Below are 16,666 nucleotides of genomic sequence, written 5' to 3'. Positions count from 1 at the left end.
TCTACTTTACAGGCTACTTTTACCCTATGGCCTAGAGGACTTGCAACTACTGTGCAAGGCAGTAATCAGGTTACTGGCCCAAGAAGTAGGCAAGCCCAAACACTGCGTTTGAAAAGAGTGCAAAGTAGTCAGGGAAGTTTTACCTGAGGTGGTTCTTGTTCTGAGGACCATATGGGTGCAGGTAGGAGGGGTAGCACTGCTTGGAGGGGACCCAACAGTAAACATAACAGCCCGAGAACTTGCCCCGCTTCCCATGGAAGGGGGTGCCATTGCAATTCCATAGGCCCCTGCTGGAGCTGGAAAAGAGAATTTCAACAAATTAGTCCCCATTACATATAATCATACCAGTAAGTAATTACATGCAGCAAACTGGAGCACTGCAGCACAACATGCTTGGATGTAGATCCAAGATTTAGACTAGTTAGAAGTTCTGACAGCAAATAAAACAAGCTGAGTGGACAGCCTTGATCATACACAAAAAGAAACAAGACGCAGCCTACACGTATCTTTTAATCTCTCTCTGCTCTATTCTCACCTAGAAAAGAGCAACAGAGGCTGTGTGAGAGCCTCAGGACACCACCAGTCCTGCAGCAAAAGATACAACAGAAAAATTCTAAATGCAGACCATGACAGGTCTGCAGGCTAAAGGCCGGCCCTGTCTGCAGAACTCCTTCCATCTGCTCAAAAACAAGGTGAGAACTTCTGGTGGCCACTTATGGCAAGGGATAAGCTGGGGGAGGAAGGAGAAATTAAAAAAAAAATAAAAAAAAATACCCAGAATTCCATAAACTGTCTTTCACATGAAAATAGGGTGTAATTGGGAAATGAAACAACCACAAAATGTATTAAAAATAAAACGAAACATAAAAAATCCCAGACCCTTCTAGCCAGTAGAGGCAGTTGAGATATTTCTGTGTTTGGCACAGAAATAGCTATTTTCCTGTATGTTATTTTTAAAGCTATGCTAAAGAAATGGAACATATCCCCTCTTAAAGATTTAAAAAAAAACAAAACCCAAAGCCCTGCTGTACTGAGGCTAAAAATTGTCAGAACCAATTATTGAAGTTGAAAGCAGAACTGCATCTAGTTGGCACTCCATAAAAACCCCAGCACATAAAGACAACTTGGATGTATCAATCTGTTCCTTACCTGTATCCATTGGTCGCTCCGTATTGAGGCTGTCTGTGCTGCCTTGATATAACTGGCCACCAAGGGTAGTCTTTACCTGTTGATCTGAGAGCTTCCCAGTACTAACAGACCTAGTCAGAAAAACGTTATGAATTCACAACAAAGTTCTTCAGTGAGATCTTCCTACCTAACTTGCAACTAAGGACGACTTTCAGATTCTTGGCATTATAGAGAATTCTTCAAAGTACAGAAAGTCTTGAAAACTCACTGTTCATCATGGACCTACTGAAGTAGAGCTAACTATAAAAATAAAGAGACCTTTTTCTCTTAAAAAAATTATATTGCAAATTTTATCATACAGATTTTCAAGCAAAAACTGAGCAGGCTTCAAAGAGGCAATGAAATTCCATATTCACATAATCAAAATGAAAGGGAACTAAACAGCAACACAAAGCTCTTCAGGAAGTCCATGCTATATCTATACACAGCACAAAATGTTTCTGTTGTATACATCAAACTTCAGCATCTCCTCACAGCTCACTTTTTGCATGCTCTTCCCCTCCAAGTTGCTGTGTGCAACGTACATTCTTCTGCCAAGTTACCTACCCAGCTTTACAAGTTATAAATACTACAATACCTACCTGCCGAAGGTAGTTTTACTGTGCTGTTCTGCCTGCTTTTCACCTCCTTGGGTTGAGTGGAAGTGTGTGAAATCCCTTGGGTCAGTGATGTCTTTAGGCTGCAGTGCGGGATCTACCAAGCCCTGGCGATTAGCCAGGGCCAGCAAGTTTGAGGACGCTTGAGTTTTAGGTATTTTGAAAGGAGCTGTTGCCTTTAAGAATCAAGACCAAGAACACACAAAAACTAAAGTTAGAACCCAGAAAATATTACTGGGAATGGTTTCAGGCAGTGTGTTACCACATTTTACTGACAGTGGCAAACTTAACAAACCTTAGTAGGAGAGCCAATGATCGTTGGTAATGGAGTTTTGAACAGCCAGTCTGAACTCCTAGGTGACGATCCCATATGTTTGGTAGGTGATGTTCCCAGGCTACCTGGCCTACTTGGCTGTGGAGAGTGACTGTACCCATACCCAGCATAGGATGGGCATACTGGGTCTGAATGCTGCTTTCTGAGCTTCTGCTTGTTCTGGTAAATATCTGTGAGAGTAGGTGCACTCTGCAACCTTGCTCCCATCAGAAGTGACTGTGGAGACTGAGATGGTGGTATTGGAGAACCTGTGGGGATGAAAAACAATGAAGTAATATTCCACTTGCAGTGCTTGGAAAATACATCAACAAAGCCCAAAATGCCAGAGACCAACATTAAACTGAAAGGCGATGGGACTGCAAATATTGTGAGTTGTGTTTGATCATTAATTCCCTAGATGGCAAGGAGAACGGATTTAGCCTGTTGGCTATTTGGATGTTTAAGGTGCCAAATAGGCAAGATTTCAAGGTGACAGCTGTGCTGGCAACTGCAGTACCTCTGGCAACCTCCATCAAGACAAATAAAGTGGTTAGATTCAGCAGGAATGGCATAACCAATACTGAAATTTCAAGTGCAGCCATCGAGGCTCTAGGTTGAATAGAGGTTCTCAAGTACTGGAATTGTGTTCTTAAAAACAAGTGTGTGAATGTGACATTGCATGTTAGTGACTTGTTTTGTACATAGTGACTTAATTTGCAGACACAAAAGGCAGCTCACCTCATGGTTCCTGCAAGAAAACTAGGTACTGAAAATAACCGCATTATTCAAATAGAACAGTTTGGGATCATTACTTTGGGCAGTCATCTACTTTTTACTCTGTCAGACTGAATCTTTTTCAAATGATTATTATGTACAAAGAAAGTCCACAATTTAGTACAAGGTTTCTCCTAAAGCAAATGGAAATAGAAGTCATTTAAACATTTAAAGAAGTCATTTAAACAGAGGGCTTTGGTGAAATCTCTCTTATGAACATCTCACCCACCCAAAGGTGCCCTTCCCCTCTTTTGAAATAAGGAACCTGAAATTTGATCACATTCCTTGTGATATTTTTATGTCTCTGATGAGGAACTGTGCAACAGTACATAAGACTTCAGCTTTATGACCACAGTGTCCCACATAAAATGCCTGTCTTAGGAACCTCAAAGAACTGACACTGTTCTTTGTGACAATTTCATGTTAAAAACATAAAAGCAAAACTTAAAATGAACCATACGAACTACATAAGATGTTTAAGACCTGGCCAAGACAATCTTCTGAAATAGGCTCTGTTTCACAAATGTATGCTCAAAAAACATCACAAACTTGCAGTTTGCTCGTTAAAGTGCCCAGCTGTTGAGACATCTTTCAACCTTCTTAAGGTTCAAAGGCTTTTGGCTAGTTAGATTTTGAATATGAGCTACTTTATTTCATTCCACTCCCTTAAACAGTATGTTTTAGAATAGCCTTTCTGCCTGCAGCTCCAGCAAAGATCAAGTCTATTTCTCATTAATTTCCCAGCCAAGAATTTGCTTGTTTGAAATCCCTCTGCTTCTCTGTCTCATACCATTGAAAGTCCTCACCTGTCACTTAAGAAACTAATCTTAAATCTCACTGCTTACTGTTCTAGTGTCATTGCCACCATGGGGAAGGCTTCTGAATTAGAAGTTTGTCCATTGCTGCCACTGGCAGCAAGAGTAGCTCAATTAGTTTAGAAGCTACATTATGACAGACATCTTCAGTCCTTACAAAATCTCAGTACAGATGGCCTCCTGTCACCCAGAAGCAAAAGACAGCTTCCCATAGCCATTTAAACGCTGCAATTTGTGCTATTTTCCAAATAGAAATACCACTGCATTAATCTGAAATTAAGACATGAAGTCAAGAAGGAAAAGAATGAAGGCAACAGATGAATAAATGAAACATTAAAAAAAACCAACCCCTTACAGCCATAAAACCAGTGCTCTGTTATGTTACAAGTCAGTTTGACACTGGTAAAAGGCACTAAACCAAAAGCCCTACAAAATTCTATCCAAAGAAAAGATGCAACAAGCATCCACACTGCTTTGTATTCTCTGCACATCACCCCCTTCTTTTCTTTTTAAGAGAAGAGACTATTTAAAATCTGAGGCTTCACTTATTCCTTGTCTTTTATTGAGACTGCCAATGGCACAGCAATTAGGAAGACACTTTTTGAGACCCGTTACAAACATCTCCTATGGATGAAACCACTCTCAGATATGAAACATGGCTACTCCAAGAAATGAAGGCTTTATCATCCCCAAATGATTTTGGGAAGTGTTTAAAATAGGAGAAAACCCCACAATACAGTTTCAACACCACCTCTTAGAAAGTCAAATTAAAGAGTATAACTAGTATTTTAGAATAAGAAGAAAATGCACCCAAAATGTACAGAGAGCAGAACGTGTTGCTGAATTGCATATTTTTATACCCAATCCTTCTGGCATTACAGTGCAATTCCATCTTTAACAGTCTCAAAACAAGCCCTATTTCTCCCTGATCTTTTTTTTCCCCTTCTCCTGCTGGCATGCCATAATAATTTATGACTTGCAAGGCTTACTGAATGCTTAGCAACACTAGCATCAGATCCCAGTCAATTTCCAAGGAATGACGAAAATGTATCGCATGCTGTACACTGGCAGTTCTCCCTCCCTTTTCTGAGGGCTGGCATAACAGAGCTGGTCTATCAAAACCAGATTCTGAGGAGCACGCTACTCCCATTCATTATAATCCATCCACTTCCACCCCTGCTTCAAGACAGGCATCATCAGAGTTCTTTCTTACCTCAAGAAAAAGAAACTTCAGTTACCCCTTTACTGTGTAGGGAATTAGTCATGGGGAAAGGCGTCTTGATTCTGCCACAACTGGGCTAAGTGTCTAGAGAAACTCAGTGCACTGCTTACCCACTGTCTCCTATTCACCCATACTAATGTAGTGTAACCTTGGCTCTCCTCTCCCTTCACAAAAATCTCTAGAAGCTCTATCAAGATAGTAGTGGTTACACTGTTCAAAGTCACTCACCTGAGAAGTTTCTACTCCTTGATTCATGTCCTTGAAGCTGTCCGCAACAACAGTGTCCAAGCTGCTCAGGTATGGTTCCAACTAAGCAAATGAAATAAAAATGTGAATTTACACTTTATGCTTCACCTACAAATGAAGGTAAAGCAAAATAAAACTGAGTTAGTTTACTTCTGTGTGTCATTTAACAGAAATTACTTCTGCAAACGTGACCTAGTTGGGTGGATTTGGTTTAAGATAATTTCAAACAAGAATTAGTGTTCTGAATTACTGTTCCAGATAAACCTTTACTAATTGCTAAGAATTTATGGGCTTACCTAATGGTGAAGGAGAATAGGGTCTAGAAGATCCTGTGGATAACCTGCGCCCAACACCCTGTGCAGTGTCAGCTGGTACTGGAGAACAGGAACCCATCTTCACGAAACCCATTGGGCTGGTATTTGAGCGTCTCACAACTCCAGCTCTAACAAGGTGAAAAGAATGGTTACACACATTATACTAACTGTGGTTCCTTGAGATAAGCTTCAGAATCCCCTAAGTATATCAGATAAAGAAAATACTGACATTTAAAGTGAAAGCTATGACGTTGAAGCTTATTAAGCTAATAACTTAAGCTAAGCTTCCCATACTGAAAACAAACAAGATTTAATTCTCTTTGTTCACATTGACTTTTTAACTTTCAATGCCATAACAGTCTGTTAACTGGAGAAAATTAAAACAGATATCCTAGTCTTCGAATTCAAACCATCAAATTTTGAATTTTACAAACAGTAAAAAAGTGAAATGTATTGCTGCAAATGCCCATTTTTATGTCAACAAAGATTATGACAGTTTTCATAGTGGGTCAAATACACAGGTCAGGTAACTGAATACAGATGATTTAAGAGAAAAGCACTCTCCCAAGTGTAGCAACTACTATAAAATCAGAGATCCTTAAAAAGATATGCAAGGAACCACGGGCTTGTTTTTGTAAAGATCTCCAGAGTTCTGAGTAGTCTGTTTGACCTTCACCATCCTGATCCTGTAGACCACAAGGCAAAGAATAGGTCTGGCACACTAGAGCTTTGTAATAGACAAGCTGGTTAACTAGCATGCTAAAAATCATTTCCTTTATATTCTACAGAACAATGCATTCATCTCATCATTACATGTGTAAAACCAAAACATAACTTATTACTGACTTTGTAGTTTATAATGTAATGCCATATAATAAACAAAGAGGAATAAAAAAGCAAGACTTCATCTTTTTACCTTCTTGGCTTGAGTGAAAGAACAAGCTCATTTTGTTTTCATGAAAAATTTCAAGTGCCCATTCAACAATCTTGAGATTGTGAAGGACTTATGTTATCATTAAAATGTCTTTAGTATGTTTTTGTGCAGAACAAAAAATGACATCAGCAAGAAAGCATGGACCTCTGACAGAGTACAAACACACACTAGAACCAAGAAAAGGAGTTTAAACCCCCCAGGCTTACCTTGGTGATCCGTGGGGGTTTGACACGGGGCTGGCAGTAGAGGAGAGGTTCTGTTCTATGCGCTGGTAATTCCGTAGCTGAGTGGGAACCGGGATTGGTGCTGTTTCACTGCGGGGGGATACTGAAGGCTGACAATGCCTGAAGATGGAAGGTGTGGAGACAGGAGGTGAATACGGGTGGACAGGTCCCTCTCAGAATTGTACCACTGATGAAGTTTCAAGAAAATATAGGAAACAGGCAAATAAGCTGCTTCTGCACTCCCTGTATGCCGTATGATCTCAGCTTGTCCCAATCTAACTCTAACACTTCAGAGACGAAGATGAGGAACTGTTGATTACTACCTGCCTTTCTTATACTGGCCAGTATCAGATCAAGCTGAGAGCGCAGAAGTAGCTGAAGCATTTCGTCACTCATTCCCGGGATCCAGAGATCCCTCTGACTTCCTGCCAATCAGCTTGTTCTGTTTACCAAGCTTCAAAATAGCGTTCTAGGAAAACCTGCTGCACTAAGAACAGGAAGTTCAGCAGCAAGGGCTGGAATGTGTACAAAAGCCACTAAAACAGAGTCAGAGATATCCCAAGAGACACCATGAACTTGCGAAAGGAAAACATGTTATGTAACCAACCCCTGACAAAATGACCAAAACCACACACCTGAACATTAAACCACAGGCTCAAACTGCAGATTAGCACTTCCTGAGTTCAACTGAAGTGTCAGTGACCTGGCTTACTCAGCATCCTATCTGATAAGAGAATCAAACCACTGCAATGTAATCAGTTACCAATACTTTTAAAGGAGGACAGAATTCAGTGGAAAGAATTTCAAATGAATGGGCTTTTTGGAAGATAATCAGGCTAATATTTAGCCTTTTATTGACCACCTCTTCAGAGAAAGATTAGAAATTCTTAGTGGAAATGTAAAAGAAGTTCTGCCACGCTGCATGGCACTGAACAGGAATCTTGGTTTCTGACTGTAATTGTCCTGTTCTCTTTGCTGCCTCTGAGAACAAAATAGTACTTGCTAATACACATAGAACTGCCTTAGCAAAGAAAATAACTTTGTCCTTTTATTCCCACTCAGTTTCTAGACACTACAGAGTAATTTGGAAGTCATCCATGAGCACACAGTCAGTGGAAGGCCTAAAAGCTTCTACACAAGAAGGTCTCACAAGCAGAAACACAGAGGCAGCCTGCTATGACTAACACAACACCCTGAGGTAGCACAGGGAGGCACTCCTTAGGCCCGAGCTCTGGGAGAAGGGAAGCAAATGTTCTTTAAACTGTGGCAGTGACACTGAGGCGGCTTCAACTTTTAAAATATTCACCCTGTAAAACCCCTTCCCCTGCTCTCACACAGCCTTGTAGGTATATCCAAGCAAGCTCTGTGAGCTAACTGTAGGCAGCAATGTGGTGTTAGCATGGTGGAGAGGGATGGCGCAGTACTTGGCCTTACCTCGGGGCTCCCCAGCTCAACCCCAAAGCTAAACTCTGGTTCAGCATCCTCAGTCTGATGTGGTTTGTTATTAGTTAGAGAAAACGCAACACAGATGTGTGCAAGTGCCTGCATGCAAATCTTGTTTCTCTGAGATCCAGAGAATAAAATTAGCCATTAACCACAGGAAAGCGAACCACCTCTACCTGTTCTGCCCATTCTGGCTGGAGTCTTGAGAAGCGTTACAGCTTCTTCTACTTGACTTAAAGCAGCATAACTATGAGTGCAATTCATTCCCATAGTTCAAGCAGCTAATCACTGTTTCACATGTTATAACCTTTTGTAAAAGACAAAACAAAAATCTACACACTGTTCCCCCCCCCTCAAAAAAACCCAACAACCAAACGACACAACAAAAGCACATTTCTCAGGAAATAAAAAACCAAATGCAGTGCCTTGTAGACTACCAGACACACTGCTTCCTTCACACCATGGTCCAAGCAGCCAGTTAGTTACTGAAATTACTCAACCAATAATTAAATCAAACTATTACAGTACGGACACTGAAAGTGTGACCAGTAGGCACCTGTTTCTAATCACACGACTGTTTAGCTCTTAACTTAGTAATGTACAGACAATGTGACTGACATGTTTTCATAAAACCTGTAACTCTATGAACTGTGATGCCTGACACAATTTAAAATAGGAAATGACAATGTATTTCTAATACGTCGTACACAGCCAATCCAGAGCAAATGGATCTTTACAGACAAACCACCCCCATTATCTGCCCTTAAACATAAAAGGTAAGACTAAAAGCTCTATTGATAGCCCATGTCAGCAGATTTCACAAACTGTGCAAAGATCAGCACAAAGTAGCAAACTTTTCTTGTGACAAGCATTTCTAAACAAATAATGCTGACTCGCAGCCCTGTAGTATTAGCATAAGCCAAAAATACACCCAACATAATAGCCTTATTCCCCATTTAGCCACTCATCATCTTTCTATTTGTACTGAAAACATTATGAAATTCATTACTTGGTCAAATGACAAATCTAATCTTTCTGTTTAGATATTACATGAGTAGTTAAACAGCATGATTGAGCTTCACATTTTTCACTATAACACAGGAAAGATTTTAGGCACCACTGACGAATATCAGTTCTAACTGAAGTCTACAACCATGTGGATGAAAGAGGACTTACTAACAGTCCTGCTGATGGGAAAGCTGTAATACATGTTTAGCTCTTTCATGTGGCTTCTTCAGTATCTTGCAAGACACAAACACAAAATTCACAGTAATTGCTTGCACAGAAGCCGCACCCAGTTACCAGACACGAAACAACCCAGCCACGAGACACAAATCCATAGCAATCTGGGTTTAGTAAGTTCCTCTCCTTTCACAACTACTTCTTCAAATGTACACTGCATTCAACATCTTGACTCACTAAATGGACTGTGCTGTGCTTCATAACACCAAAAAGGACAAATCAGTTACGTCTCTGAAGTTTATGCTTTCAATCAGTTCAAAATTTAAACAGACAAAAGAATGCTCTCTTTCCTTAAGGAAATCTTTTGGGATGCATCAGAACCACAATTTAGCTATGCAATTGTCAGCTGTTTAAGTGTAGAGAGCCTGGAAAAAACAGGTCTAGCTTCTATGTCAGCTCAGTTTCCAGTAGCCACCCACAATTAAAAAAACCACCCATATAGAAGAAGAGGACCTTTTCAAAAGAGAGGAAATCCGAAAGCCTACATCACACACCTGTTAGCTGTACCAGAAGCAGTACTTCGAGAAGAGGCTGAGGATGGTTTCTGTACAGTTCCTGAGCTTCCAGAAATAGTTAATGGTGACTGCCTGTGAAGACAAAAACCACTGTCAAAAGAGAGGTCTCCACATCAGAGAAACTACCTTTGCAGCAAAGCTTTCTGAAATCAAGCTGTTTACATATTCACATTAAATTCAACTTGGCATATTAATCTTTAAGATAAAGTCCACACAACTATGCAAAACCCATCGCTGCCAAAACCCCAGCAACCCCTTCTACAGCTGCAGTATCAATTTTAGAACATGAGACTCCTTTTGGATAAAGCTCAGCACACCTACCCTCCACACATCAAGAACTCGCTTGAAGCCCGCCTGCCAGCTGCTCCCAATGGCATATCATCTACAGTGAGCAGAAGAACACATTGAAAATCCACGTCATGAAATAGAATCTTAAAAGAAAAATTAAAATCTCCAATATTACTGTTGTAGAAATAGGCACTTCTGGCAAACTTCTGTGAACATACAGAAGTTTTCCATAAACTGTGACCACCAACAAAAAAGTATAACTGGGGAAGACAGAAGCCCTTCAGAGATCAAGGCACTAATTTAGTCAAATATTTAACACAAGTTAGTGGCATTATATAGAAATCAGCTGAGTGGCTTCTTAGTGACAATTCAGGTTTGGACTACATTGTAAAATGGCAACATGCTACCTCCAAGTCTTTCTATTGTATAAGCCCAGTCTGATGCCTCACCTCTCATGCTTTCATGTTAGACTTTTTTTTTATGTTTTCACCTGCATATGTTTATTATCTTCAGCTCTACAGCATGGACTATAAATGTTCAGTTTAGTCTGGAGGTAACAAAGTGCCTGCCTCCACTAAGAGAATCCTTGGGCTTCTTATCAGCAGTTGTTTACAACTGACTTTTGTTCTACTGCCAAACCCCAATATTTTCCATGACTTTAAATCCCCTTGGCATCTTTGGCATATCTGGCTACTCAAGCTGAAGGTGAAAACATTCCCAGATGGACATGGAGGTGTACCAAACAGCTGCCCTTCAAACATTAATCAAACTAGAAATTAGTTCCAAAGTGATTGAGACACATTTAGAGAAGAGAGAGACAAAGAATAACAGAACATAAAGGTATGTTACAAGTGGGAATTGTTTTAATATATAAAAATAAGGAAGGTTCTTACATGAGTGGTCTGAAGAGATATTGTGTGGGACAAGAACAAAGTCATCTGTATCACAAGATGAGTTCTTACTACTGGTACTGGCAGAGTCTTTAGAGACCTGGAGATAGTTAGGAGGACCCAATGGAGGGGAAGACAAATTTTCTTCTTGAATATGCTGCATGTCTGGCAGAGACTGGAGGTGGGTGGTGGAAAAAAAGAAAGTTAAAAAACCCACTGTAAATCCAGTGATTCAGAATGTAGAACTGCTCTTTTGAATATGTAGCTTCTAAATAAGAATCATCACTAACTTTGACAAAAAAAACCAAACCCCACACAAAAACCCCAAACAATGTAAGAAAAAAATGGCCCAAGATTTACATATTTAGAAATAGAAACTGTGTTTGAATTTGAAAATTTCAAATACTAGATACCCCTGTAGTGTCAATTTAGACAGTTTTATATTAAACAGGCTGTGAATTTGAGCAATTCAAATTTATTATATTATTCCTGATGATACAGAAGCACCTCTTCCAAATACTACATAAAATTGAAGTCACCAGTTTGTATCAGTAAAAGGGGCCTTAGCCAAAAAGGCTAACTCGAAAATCACCTGTAACATTCATTATGTTGCAAATCACATTAGCAAATCTAAAGATTTGCTACTCTAGCATTTCATACGCATATGGGGATTTTTTCTTTAACAAAAAAAGAACACCACAAAACCCACAAAATACAACACAGAGCAAAAAAAGAACAAAAATGTTAATGGAATTCTAGCAGAACAGGGGTATTACTTGCTCTGTGCTCTTAAACATGCTCTTACACTGATCAAAAATTGAAAGATCTGAAATTCAGTCAGTAGCTCTGGGCTAAACATTACAGTAAATATATTCTAGAGATTGTTCTGTAAAGCAGACAACTTACTGGAGGAGAAGCAAAACGGCAGGAAGGAGAGCTACCACAGGAACTGCCCGAGACTGAGCCTGCGTATGTGGGCACAGGTACGGGACAAGCTAGAAGAGGAAAATCCAGGAGAAAAAAATGGGACTGAGATTTTGAAAAGCTGAATTTCAAACAAACTCATTTCCTCACTGTTATTCATTCATAAACCCTTATACAACTTATAGGCACAGCACTTAAACATACAAGGGTATTTTTCAAATATCCTTAAACACACAAGGGTATTTTAAGTTCAGTTGAAATGTCAAAGGAACTAGTAAATATGTATCACATTTCAGTCTAGCATAATATAAAAAAGGATTCAACACTTAGGCTTTCAATAGAGCACAACTACAGTTAGAGTCAGGAAAATGTCTCATAAACACTTAGCATGATATTTGGCACATCTTTCTCCCTTCCAGCCCCCATCATTCATCATTTACACAAGTAAGTGGAAAACCAAAACTACTTACATTTTTTGACTGTTGAAATCTGATCTAGGAAAGGGTGGTTGAAAAATGCTTCTGTAGAACAAGAAACAACCACCATTGTGAGTAAATGTACAAATGGCATAGAATTTACAGACTATGCTGCAGATGGTGATAAATGGTTGCCTTCCCAGAATCAATATTTCAGAGCCAGAGGGTGAAGAGCTTATAAAAGATTAAAGCCTTTTATGTTATATGTTGCTATAGTATTTGGAAAGGAAACAAAAATCAATTGAATAACTTCAAACAATGGCCAGCAAAGCAAATCAGACTGAATTACTGGAGGACATCGTATGACTGCACTTAAGGATACACAAGAAGCCTTCCTATACTCCTCATGAAATTATGTTCCCCATGTTCAAATACAGCACTCATTCAGATTTAATTTGCTGTTCAAAATGAGCATCTCTCACATTAAACACAAAGTATTTTCACTTCTGCCTCTCCCAAGGACTGATGTTTATTTTTGAACCCATTAATACTGCTCCATAGGTGGCTGAATATCACAGAGCAGCAGCCACTCTCCTTCCCACTCCCCACAGTAGAACACGACCTGTGCAGCTGGTTCAGAGCACAAAGCAGAATTAAACAATTCTCTACATTCTCTACTATTATACAATTTCTCTAACAATTTCCTCAGTTAACTTGTTACTGTTACAATAGAAACATTTTGCTTTTGTTGTAAATGAATATGCCAAGGGGCATTTAATTGACTTGGCATAACCAGCTGACTAGCAGTTTACGTGGAAAGTTGTATTCTATAAGAAGCAACCTTCAGCTAGTTAGGGGAAATTGAGGGTTGGTGGAAGCCAGCTGCTGAGCTTCAGGGACTTTAATGTTCTAACAGTTGAGGAAAAACAATGCTGTTCATCAGGCCTAAGCAAATAACAAAGGGGAAAATAAAAAAATAAAAGAAAGAATCTGAGGCCTGCAGTATCTCCTCTCCCTTCAACACACTTTCTTCCACAACCTGATAAGGGAGGCAGGCTCAGCTGTAACGCAAGAACAATGTAATGATTAACTTTAACACGAGGATCAGGTGTTCTCGAGCTTTTGTACAACACCTGCTGTTCTACTTTATATTGCTGGAAGATCAACAAGATTTCCAACACTATTTTTACTTCAACAACAGGCAACTGGGCTCAGTTACACACTCTCCCTTTCACTCCCTTTGCTAAGCACATTCCAGAGCAGCCCCTTTGAGGCCCTTTAAGTGGCTCAGCCAAGGAAAACATGACTTTCATCACTAGCATTCTGCTTTCTATTTTTCTTTCTAAGCACAAATGCATTCTCCCACTACCACAAATGATACAGTGAATTCTCCATGTTTGAAGAAACTGTAGGGACCAGCACACCCAGAGTGCAAAGTGGATTCAATTACTCAAACTCCATGTTTGTGACATATTCATTCTTCTAGATATATAGATTTATGTATCAACCCCTGAATATTGGCATCATTTGGAACATTTTACCCAATTAGCAAGATTTTTTTCTGGATCTGAATTCTATTAAAGTTTTTACATACAGCAGCTGAGTTATGTCAGTCACATTTACACATAAAACCCCACGCCTGGTCCTCAGAAGAGCAACACCTTAATTATGCCAGTATTGATGTTTTAAATTCCAAATTACTAAAAAGAAAATACTTGATATTTCTTGGAGCAAAACTTAGCAGAAGTTGAAAAGAAAAAAAAAAAAAAAAAGAAAGTAGCTAGGAAAATCGAGCTTCAAGTAAAGAACTAAAATGCCTTTTGAATCTTCCTCCCTCCACAGCCTAACAAACATAGTTGTCTTATCACAAATACACAAGGGCCACCTGTAATGCATGAGCAATTTGTGTATTTCAGTACTGCATCAAAACCAAGCTCGCATGCATAACTGAAGAGCGATGGTGAAGTTTCATAAGCTGAAACAAAAACTGAGCATGTCTTACTTTGGGTTGCAACTCACCTAGGATCTCAGCATCACAAGAACTAATAGCTTACAGTGAGGAAAGAACTACATCTTATCTACAAAGAGCATGAAGAGACTTTGGGGTTTAGGCTGTTTCTCACCATTCTATATATTAAACTTGATGGGTCACCTATCTTGTTGCTATAAATGAATCTCAGTAATAAATCACATTGTTATTGATATATAGTAATGAAAAAGATACTTGTATTTAGATAAGTTAGCTTTAATTAACTCAAATTTCAAGATTAACATTTCCTGGCAGCTATGGTAAAACTGCAATAACAAAGAATGCTGTAAAATTTAAACAATCAGCATGAATAACATGACATACAAGATGCAGCTTGGGTGAAGAACTAATCAAGATTTAACTTTTCAGTGGTCTTTTAAAAATGCTGCCCATGTTTAAATTAAAAACAAAGGAAAAAAGCATTACTACTTTTGCACTAGTAGGTAAGTAAAACCCCAGCATTAAAAAGGCTTTTTGAGACTGAAGTGAGCAACAATCCAGCCAGCACAAAGCACACACAAATGTAAACTCTACTCCTGACTAATTTTGAAGAGGCAGCAGTTGTAGCCAGTTTGAATGATTCAACGGTAGTGACTCAAGGCCTTGAAATCTTAAGTTAGAACAATGTTCTGCAACTAAAGATCTCCAGCTAAAGAGAAAAAGCCAAACACACAAGTAAACTGGAGCCAAACAAGTTCACTCCTGTTAAGAGGGTATCCATCTAGTTTGTACTAGGTTTAACTTCCCAACTGATGCAAAGTGCAGTCCTAAACAGACACTGCAGTAATGTCTAGCAGTGTGCAAACTTCAGTCATTTTTAGGACTTCACAAAACACAAAGATACAACTGATGTTACTACTGCTTTTGGGCTTAAAAGAAAATAAACAGTGAAAAATACTTCACTATAATAAAGAAGTCTCTACAGTTGATCATACCCAAGTGCAATACTAGGGGCTCATCTTTGCAAATATAAACAATTTTGATGTAAGATTACATCTCTCATCGCCAGTACTTTGTTACATTTCTGCAACCAACACCACACGGAGATCAGAGATATCTGCTCCCAGTCTGAAGCCAAAACACCAGTGAAAGTAACAGAAATAAAAGACTGTAACATGAAATTTAAGGTCTATCTGTTAACACTGAGGGGGAGTGAGTGAGTGAGCGGCTGCATGGTCCTGATTTACCAGCTGGACTTAAACCACGACAGGAGGCCACAACTGAAAGAATTAAACTAATTTACAACATTAAACTAATTTACAAAAAAAAGTCATGATTTACGTGCATTCCTTAATACTGACAGTAGTTACCTAATGATTTATTTTTGCTACTCTGCCTTCTTTATCATTACTGAGAAGAAAAAATATACTTCACTGTTCATTTAATTGGCCGTGGGTAAAAGGTCAAGACAGTTATTCTGGTCACATGAATACAACTAACAAGGAAAGTCAAGAGAGCAAAAGGAAAAATTACATACCAAAGTCCATTCTATCTTTTTGGTTTCTCTGAAGCAAACCCAACAGCAGGTCAGCCAGATAAGCTGATGTTTCCCTAGGAATACTGCACACAAGAGGAAGTAAAACATGCATTAAATTTAATGTATGCATTAAATAATGCATAGCACATTAAATTTCAGAAAGTCAGCATTCTGCCACGTCCCTAAGTCTTCACTATACATGCTCTACAGCCTTAGCACGTAACCCTTGCAACTCAGCAAGGTACAATGAAGGCAAGATGCAACATGAGTCACTGGTATCATACTACATCCTTGCAAAGATAGCAACACCAAATATTCTTATGAATCCCAAGCATTCCCAAAGATGAAAAAGTGTTTAGTCAACAAATTCGAGTGACAGAAAAGGCCATGGTGACATACCTAGGAATCAAATTCCTGTTCTTTTCATAAAACATTCTCAAATCTTGAGGACTATTGGCCTGTCAAATAAAAACGTACATTATTAAAGCTCAGTTTCATGTAGAAAACAGTTTTTGTACCTATGCACACAAATGCAAAAAAGGAGGCTTTTGCATATAAAAGGAGGCATTAAAGGAGAAAACCCCAAGCACAGCAGTGACTTCAGTACTGTGTATCCTTACATATTTCCTCTGGACTGAACACATGGACCTCACAGACAAAGTATGAGCACCTCCTCCCTTGGTATCATCCTCAAAAGATCTGGCCTTTGAATCACTGACACTACATTCAGGTATCACTATTTACTTCTGTTTGCGTGACTGGAAGGAAAAACCCTAGGAATTTCCATGAGACTAAAGAGGGAAAAGGAAAAAAGTG

The 16,666-nt window shown here is 39.1% G+C and overlaps 1 protein-coding gene across 6 annotated transcripts in view; it reads right to left on the bottom strand.

The window, feature by feature from the left end:
• The window catches only part of ULK2 (unc-51 like autophagy activating kinase 2), a 40,693-nt gene that overhangs the window by 6,831 nt on the left and 17,196 nt on the right, over positions 1-16,666 (bottom strand). For all 6 annotated transcript variants that reach the window (XM_030472846.1, XM_030472848.1, XM_030472849.1 and 3 more), the window contains 14 exons: positions 16,250-16,308; positions 15,851-15,933; positions 12,399-12,449; positions 11,911-11,999; positions 11,008-11,179; positions 10,148-10,208; positions 9,806-9,898; positions 6,609-6,746; positions 5,451-5,596; positions 5,137-5,217; positions 2,080-2,366; positions 1,770-1,960; positions 1,150-1,259; positions 144-296 (listed from right to left, as the gene is read on the bottom strand). In XM_030472846.1, coding sequence (XP_030328706.1) covers positions 144-296; positions 1,150-1,259; positions 1,770-1,960; positions 2,080-2,366; positions 5,137-5,217; positions 5,451-5,596; positions 6,609-6,746; positions 9,806-9,898; positions 10,148-10,208; positions 11,008-11,179; positions 11,911-11,999; positions 12,399-12,449; positions 15,851-15,933; positions 16,250-16,308 — 1,714 coding nt within the window. The remainder of the gene's footprint in view (positions 1-143; positions 297-1,149; positions 1,260-1,769; positions 1,961-2,079; positions 2,367-5,136; positions 5,218-5,450; positions 5,597-6,608; positions 6,747-9,805; positions 9,899-10,147; positions 10,209-11,007; positions 11,180-11,910; positions 12,000-12,398; positions 12,450-15,850; positions 15,934-16,249; positions 16,309-16,666) is intronic.

Source organism: Strigops habroptila (assembly GCF_004027225.2).
Source record: "Strigops habroptila isolate Jane chromosome 13 unlocalized genomic scaffold, bStrHab1.2.pri S16, whole genome shotgun sequence".
Classification (NCBI taxonomy): domain Eukaryota; kingdom Metazoa; phylum Chordata; class Aves; order Psittaciformes; family Psittacidae; genus Strigops; species Strigops habroptila.
This window is presented reverse-complemented; position numbering and strand designations above follow the sequence as displayed.